The sequence below is a fragment of the Ailuropoda melanoleuca genome, chromosome 7 (assembly GCF_002007445.2).
Source record: "Ailuropoda melanoleuca isolate Jingjing chromosome 7, ASM200744v2, whole genome shotgun sequence".
NCBI classification, from domain to species: domain Eukaryota; kingdom Metazoa; phylum Chordata; class Mammalia; order Carnivora; family Ursidae; genus Ailuropoda; species Ailuropoda melanoleuca.
Window position 1 is genome coordinate 65,364,694 of NC_048224.1, and position 8,366 is coordinate 65,373,059.

The 8,366-nt window shown below is 42.5% G+C and overlaps 1 protein-coding gene across 2 annotated transcripts in view; it reads left to right on the plus strand.

Moving 5' to 3' along the window:
• Positions 1 to 8,003, plus strand: part of LOC117795053 (tumor necrosis factor receptor superfamily member 19-like) — a 34,898-nt gene extending 26,895 nt beyond the window's left edge. For both annotated transcript variants that reach the window (XM_034664983.1, XM_034664982.1), the window contains exon 4: positions 7,639 to 8,003. In XM_034664983.1, coding sequence (XP_034520874.1) covers positions 7,639 to 7,977 — 339 coding nt within the window. In that variant the 3' untranslated portion in view covers positions 7,978 to 8,003. The remainder of the gene's footprint in view (positions 1 to 7,638) is intronic.
• The last annotated feature ends 363 nt before the right edge of the window (positions 8,004 to 8,366 follow it).

The window sequence follows — 8,366 nt, forward strand, 5'->3', positions numbered from 1 at the left end:
TTTCAAAGTAAGCTTTTCTAACCAATTATTGGGATGACTTCAGTTAATGTGAAGAAATTAATTCTCATAAACAACAACACACTTTCCTCCACAAGGGTGCGTGTCTGGCCTCCCCTTTTTAAAGATGTCTACTTTTTGGAAAGCTGTTTTCATCCCTATGAAGAAAGTCACACATGCACACACAAAATTAATATATAATTTGCAAGCATGAAAAAGATTCATTTATGCCATTTAATTACAGTGTTGCTCACTTTATTTATGTTTAATTATACCTAATCGAGCCCAGTGATGTTTGGCAGATATTAGCAAGCTCTAGCTTGTAATTTTTCTTTAAAAAACTCAATTACAGATTTTCATAAACTGGAAGTTGGTGGGGGAGGGGACTATGTCTTTGGTGTTATTTTATTAAAGGAAGTTAAAAAGCTGATTTCTAAACACCAGCTACATAAATCTAATTTGTCATTTCCATTTGCGTGCACTAGATTTTCTCCACAAATAACTTCTTCTCTGTCCAAATTTGAGCTTTTAAAGTTCAAAGAACCAAAGTTAATAACTTATTGGCTGTACAAATAAATAGTGCTTTAGACCCAAGACCCCCAAATGTGTTTCCTGGACAATTGATGGTCTGTGAGGATCTCCCCTGTGGTCTGGGGAACGGCTCCTAGAACATGTAGGTGGGATCCACTTGTGTTTTTGCTAAGTGCTGAATTTGCAGAGGGGGAAAAGAGAGAAGGGGATTTGAGGACTGTTTACTTTGAGTCATTTTGCCATTGGAAAGCCACCAAATGCGGCTTAAAAATATTGGGCAGAGTGTCAGAGCTACTGCTGCTGCCAGCTAGGGTGGAAATGGCCCAGCTGGAAGCTGTCCTCTCTTGCCTTGGAACCAAGATAAGGAAGGCCGCTCACAACTTCACCCCCATCCCACACCGACCCCCACCCTCATCTCCCACCTCCTGCCCACCTTCACTGGCCCATGATAGTTATCTGGCGTTACCAATCGGGACATTGTTGTGACCCTCATAGGCTTTTGTTTCCTGGAATAACGTAATAATGATACAATAAAAAAACAACAACAACTTCAGGAAGCACTGCCTTCAATGCTATTTGTTCATCCATTTGTTTAGTCAGCAAACATTTATGTGTTACTCACCAGCCTGGTATGTATTGTTAAAGAAAAAAATATTCAGTGGCACTTGTTAATAAGGATGGCAAGTTAGGCTTTATTTGCTAGGTAGGGAGGGGGACCACCACAATGCGATTTAATAGTGGGAGAAACCACTGGGCTCCATCCCAATACAGCATGGGCTCATGGGAATTTATAGCTGGGAGAGGGGTCAGTAGGTGGAAAATTACTGAGGGGCCCTGGCTGAAACCAACCTAACAATTCTTTGCTAAAGACAAGCCAGGGTGATTGGACTACAAGGCTCCATGAGACTTCAAGTGGAGGATGAGGAACCCGAGCAGATATTGAGGGTGGGTAGTTCTGCTTAAGGTGACTTAGCAGAGGACTTGCTAAAGCTGGATTTCACAAGCAAGAGCACGGGTGGGTCTGGAAGAAGGTTAAGGAGCCTGGTAAAGTTTGGTCAAGCAAAGAATCTTTGTAAGTACCAGGTGCCCTGATAGGCTCTGGAGAAAGAGTGGTGGAAGGAGGCATTAGATATCAGGGATTGTTCACTTATTGTAGGATTTTGGGAAATCACTAAGAATCCTATGGCAATGTTTTTTTAAAAAATCGGGTTATTGTTTTATTCATGTGTATATGTTTGCACCTTGAAGCTTATTAATCAAAAGGTCTCTTCAGGGATTCAGGGAAGTTGTAAGTATTTCTTTTAAGGTTTTAAGGTACCAGGTCATAATTTCAAGAACAAAGACTCTAGGATTATTTAAAGCCTAAATGCATCTCTACCATTGGTATTAATGGCAGACTATGCTCCATAAAAATAAAATACATATCTAATTCTGATGCCCAGGCCAATGACTGACTAACGCCCCCACTCCTGGCCCAGTCTCCTCTCACATATCCTGCTTCACCAAACACACACGTATAGTCCTTCCAACAAAATGGTGAGAGGGAGAGCTGTAGCGTGTGTAACCTGAAAAGTGTCAGAGAACCAGAGTAGGACAGAGGTGAAAGCTGTAAAAACAGATTTCACTCAGGGACTACTGCAATGGGGGAAGAGAGGCCTCAGTATAGAACTGGGCTCAATTCCAAATACAACATGGACAAGTGGGGATTTTAGCCAAGGAGCGGGGTGGGGGGCAGTGGATGGAAAATTCCTAAGAGGGAAACATCAGGGCGGGGGGCAGGGGGCGGGGGGGGGGCGATTCTGGCTAAAGCAGACCTAACAGGATTCTTGCTGAAGGCAGGCCAAGGGGATCAGAGGATAGAAGGGCAGGAGGAAATTTGATCAGATATTGTGGGTGAGCAGATAGGAAGGTGGGGGGTTCTGGCTTAACTGACTGATCGGGATTCTTGGACACCTGGACTCTTGAGGACAAGGCCCAAGGCTGGGGCCTAATTTTGAAAGTAGCTCACAGGAGCCTGTGGAGGTTGGTCAAAAATGAGGTAACCCTAACAACAATCAGCAAGGCCAGCTGACTATCCTCTTTAAGTACCCTTGTTTTTTGTGTTTTTTAAAATAATTTTTTATTATGTTATGTCAGTCACCTTACAGTACATCCTTAGTTTTTGATGTAGGGTTCCATGATTCATTGTTTGCCTATAACACCCAGTGCTCCAGGCAATACGTGCCCTCCTTACTACCCATCACCGGCCTACGCCGATCCCCCCCACCGCCAAGCCCTCGGTTTGTAAGTACCCTTATTTTATCTCACCAAAAATCCATTCCTACCATTTCTCTTATTTCCAACCGGAGGATACTAGCCTGCTGTGGGAAACCATTTGCCCAGGGAAATTGCCTGTTTTATATTCAAAAGTAATGGGGGGAAGACCCAAAAGATCCGACACTGTTTTCACTAGACGCACGATTAGACCACGTGATCGATACCAGCGTACCTCAGCAGACATCCGTGGTTGCCCCCTGCGTCCCGCATTTGGGGGGCAGTGATGACCAGGCTCCAGGGGCATGAATTCACATAGCCACGCAATGGCACGCCCTGTGTGTGCTGATGGCCAGCACGCTCCGAGATGCGTGGAGTGGGCAAAACTGGAAAACGAGTTGCGGAACAGTGTGTTAAAACACACACACACACACACACACACACACACACACACACACACACACACACACGATATTAAGATATTTCTGGGAGGTTTTCCCAAAACCGGGGGAACAATGTTTGCCTGTGTGGAGGGAACAGGAAGTGAAGAGATCAAGGATAGGGAGGAAGGTGTACTGTTTGACTTGTTCGTAAAAATCTTGTGTGTAGTAGTAGTTTTTCAGTATAAAAAGTGATAAAGAGAAAAGGGACTAGAAATCGTCGCTGGCCGTAGGGGTGTGGACGCGAGTTTCCGAGGCACAGTCTCTGCGCATGCTCAGCAGTACGACCCTGGCCGGGAGGCTGTGAGCCGCCTGCCCTTCCAGCTGTTCAGCCTTTTCCCTTTTGCCCTTGGTAGTTAGTTATTGAACTTCATGGAGAAGGTTTCAAGGCATTTTAACCTCCTAGTTTTACTGAATGAAATAAAGACATCAAAGTAGACATTTATATTGGGGTAATTTAATGTTTATATGCTGTTTACTTTATAGCCTGGATTTCAAATAATTACAGCATCCCTGTGTTTATGGTGCTTTAAGAATATGACAATCTGCTCTAAACGACGTTGCTGCTGTGGACGCTGTGCTGTCACTCAATTCCTTGGAAACATCTTCTCTGACTTTCTAGTTAATTTAACATCTAGAATGATCACTTCATAAATTTCTTAGACTATCATGAACTGCAAGCATTTTTTAAAAGCTTAAAAATAGTATTAGGTTGGTGTTTTGATATTATCTTTTTAAAATGACAAATACTTTAGAGAAAATGTATTTTAAACTAAATTCCCCCAAATAATCAGTCTCTATAAAAGTTCCCAGGAGACTATATGGTTCACAGTACCTGTTTAATACATTTAGGTATTATTTTGTGATCTTAATGGACACACAGCCTTATCTCAACCTCTAAGGTAAATCTACTCTGAAATTGCTATTGTTGCCACTAAAACATATAAACTCTAAGTAGAAACAGTAAGTTAATATCCAGATAATGAAGGCAAAATATGATGCATTTGGAGCCTGGCTGTGTTGTTTTTTCTTTCTTTTTTTTTTTTTTTAAAGATTTTTATTTATTAGAGAAAGAGAACCAGAGTGCAGGTGCATGTGCGCATGGGAGTGGGGGGAGGAGCAGAAGGAGAGGGAGAAGCAGGCCCTGCTAAGCAGGGAGCCTGACATAGGGCTCCATCCCAGGACCCTGAGATCATGACCTGAGCCGAAGGCAGATGCTTAACTGACTGAGCCATCGGACACCCCTGTTGTTTTTTCTGTACATGGTTTGATCCAATATAGAATGGAACAACAAAAAAAAGTTTCACGAAATCTTCAGTCTGTGAAATATGGTGACATATAAATGACACGCAATGATATGTGGCAAAAACATGGTGGCCAAATCAGTCCTCATGTATGTGCAATGCAAACTCTAAAATACAGTCAGGAATTAAAAATAAGCACGAAGATCTTCCCAACACTTACATACCCCTTATTTTTCAAAAGAGAAGTGTCTGTCAGTTCTTTCCAGTCCATGTCTGCTCAGATATTCATCTAGTTTCTCAAAAATGGAGAGAGGAAGTGAATTGTCGGAGACAGTGAAATGCCCCAGGAGCAATGAATGAGAGTTGACTGCCTGACAGGGGCATTAAAACAGCAAAACTGCCTATGCAGACACAGGGGTTTCCAAGGTTCTTGTATTACAACACAACGCAGTAGTTGATTCAAGCAGGTATGGTTAAATTATATTTTATGTACCATTTTCAAAAGATAGATAATTGCAAATCATTGTAGACATATTTTTATTCTACAAAAATAATTTAGATATAAATTGATGTTTCAAGTAACCCAGAAAAAATTGGAGACTAAAGGTCATCTTGTTCCCCAGTGAGGCTTTTTATTATACTGGAATCTGGAAAGTTGGTTTGTTGGGTTGTAGAGAATCTAAAAAGATACCATTTATTTGGTGACTGCCCACTCAGTGTTTGATTTATAGGTTACAACTTTTATATTCTTTTTCTTGTTTATTCCTCAAAACAACTCTGTGGGGCAGGCGTATACTATCTGCCATCTTGAAGATGAAGAGACTGAGGATCAGAGAGTTCCCAAAATAGCTTCGTGGACAAGTGACAGAAATGGCCTTCAAACTCACGTGTTTTTCGTTCCACTGTAGGAAGATATATACTTTTTCTCCTATGTCAGCCTCGCTTGAAAAACAGAATTTCAGACATTTATTCCCAGTTAATACACCTTCTCGTTCTCATTTCTCTTTCCCTTTGTATTCCCTTCTGCCCTCTTCCTTTTTCCTTCCTTTCTTTGTTGTCTTGTAACTTGCATATGACACCCTTACAATCCAAGCTGCCTACATCAAAGTATGGTTTTGCAACTTTGTTCTTGCATAAAACTTTGACACGGAGATGCTGAGCCTGTGGACAACCAGGTGCCCATCCCCCTTCCGAATGTCACATGCATCACACTTTGATCCTGGAAGATTGTGAGAGGGCGGATCCTGTCACACTGAAGGAGCGTCTTTGGATACATTCAGCTCTCTCAGCAGCTACTTAGCAAAGACACACTTCTGTTCCAGTACAGAAGCACATTGCCCATGTACAAAGCACCCAAAACAGCAGGCATCTCCCCGCAAAGATCTAGTCCAAGCCCCAGACAGTTCTTTTTGAATATGTATCTTTGGTGTTTTCCTCATTGCCAGAGTGAATTAAATGATTGCAGAATTATAAAAATTCAAAACACCTCATGATTTCACTACCCATCCCCCCAAAATAATCCCACTAACAATTTTAAAATTCTAATTGTGAATTAGTTCGAGTCATTTTTTTTTTCCTTCTGCTGTCTGTGCCTTGGTTTAAAACATTGTCTAGTTGGAGCACTCAGGATTCCGAAGGTTGGCGACCTTCTGCCTTTTCTCCTCCCCCACTCTTCATTTTGCATGTTCAGGGTACACATTTGAAAGCCTGGCTGAGTAACTGAAATGAGGAAGGAGAGTATTGCTCCTCCAAAATGTGAATGAGTTAATTAGTAAAACTAAATTGAAGTGTTAGTATGAATCTCTTTTTTTCCATGGTTTGTTGAGTACAGGGAATACTCTCCTTTGTGTTGGTTTTGATTTAATTTTTGACCAGTAAGTACTGCTTAGTTGACTGTGCATATAAATACAGATAAAGGACTTTAAGTATATAAATTTGGTGGGCTAGTGGGAATTTTGAACTAGCGGGGATTTGCTTTCTGCATCCGAAGTTGACAGGTGAGGAAACTAAGGGATTCTGCTGGAGCCCTTCCTCCCTCTGCTGCACTGCGCTGTGTTCGTGGGCTTGCTCAGCAAGCTCTCCACGTGGAGAGTACTAGACGGGTCCTACAGTGTCGGGGTACAGAATCTGACTCCAGAATTAAACAGCCTAGGTTCAAATCCTGGTTCTGACATTAAGCTATGTCACCTTGGTTAAGGTATGCTTCTGGGAAGCACCATACCCCCATTCATGAAATGGGAATAATGATCATGCTTCCCCCATTTGGAAGACGTATGAATTAATGAGATAATGTGTACGAAGTTCCCAGCACAGAGTAGGCACCCAATAAATGTTAGTACTAGTTATTAATATTTTTGTAAGAGATGGGATCACACTTCTAATTCTGTATTACAACTTTTTTTAAGCTACCATGAGCACATGTCCACATCATTCTTCTTACAGTTGCATTGTATTTACATCATATGATAGGCTATGATTTATTTGGTTCTGGACCTTGTGGAAATGATCATGTGTGCATCTGTTTGGCCCATCCGCGGAAAGCAGTACTGTGTTCTGACGTTCAAATCTAGAGAAGCTTGAGACCTTTAGTATCACACAGTTTAATCCACACAAGAATTTTGTGTTCTTTTAAGAAATATGTCAGAATCTTCCTGCTCTCACACAATAATATACAGCTAAAGATGTCAAGATGCGCTCTACTGCTTAGATTTCTAAATTTGTCAGCTTAGGAAATTTCTCACGCAGTTAGCCTCATTTCTAAAATATCACTGTTGATAGCAAAGTACTGATTTTCTGCCTCGATAAGTGAGTAAGTGTCTGGATATTTCCCTGACTTTAGTTTCTGAACATGCCCATGACTGGCTTAATTAGAAAAGAAGAAAGTGCCATAATTCTGCCATAAGCTAGCAATAATGCAGCAGTGGGGGTCCTGGAGAACCTTTATTATTCAAATGCTCATGGCTTCTTGAATAAAGTGGGTGACTAAGTATACTTATCGAAGTAAGAGAGATTATTAGCAGTGGGAGACAGAGTTGAACTCGCTGAAAGAGCCGCCTTTGTATCCAGGAAGGCCAGCACTCGGTAATTATTAGACCGGGTCTTCCTTTTATCCCAGCCGTCTTTTCCTGGCTTGCCTGTCTGACTAGCATTCTGTTGCCTGTTAATCCCTGCAGGAATGCGGCTTTGGCTACGGGGAGGATGCCCAGTGCATGGCGTGCCGGCCGCACAGGTTCAAGGAGGACTGGGGTTTTCAGAAATGCAAACCGTGCCTGGAGTGCGCCGCGGTGAACCGCTTCCAGAAGGCCAACTGTTCGGTCACCAGTGATGCCATCTGCGGGGACTGCTTACCAGGGTATGTCGGGCCATTTCTGTCCCTTGTAATTAGGGAATTCTTTTTCAACAGGCATTTCCCTTGTTCCCTCCCAAATGTGAATGCACACCAACAGGAACCTGAACCCATTTGTCAGGTGGTGGTGATTTCCTCTGTGCCCATCAGGGACTGTGCACTGTGACGGGCGCTGGTTACAAATAAAATGAATAAGCACACCAACAAAGGATTCGAGTCACCAGACTCTAAAGAGTTTCCTATAAATCGACAAAAAAGAAAAAGTGGACAAATGGACAAAAAAGGGAAGGGGCAGTTCACAAAGGAGGAAACAAATGCGGCCTGTGATCGTATGGCCCTGTTCATCCTCGCTAGCGATCAGAGAAATGCAAATCACGGCCGTTCACTCATTTCCACAGTGTTTGTGAAGCAGCTAGGAGGCATTGCTTTAGCAGAAGCTAGGAGCAAATTCTGCAGAAAGGTAGCAGAGGATGATTTCTGTGGAGGAAGGAGAACCTAGAGCAGATAAGATGGGTTAGGCATGCGCAGTGATGGGTAGGCAAACGGCAGTGTTTG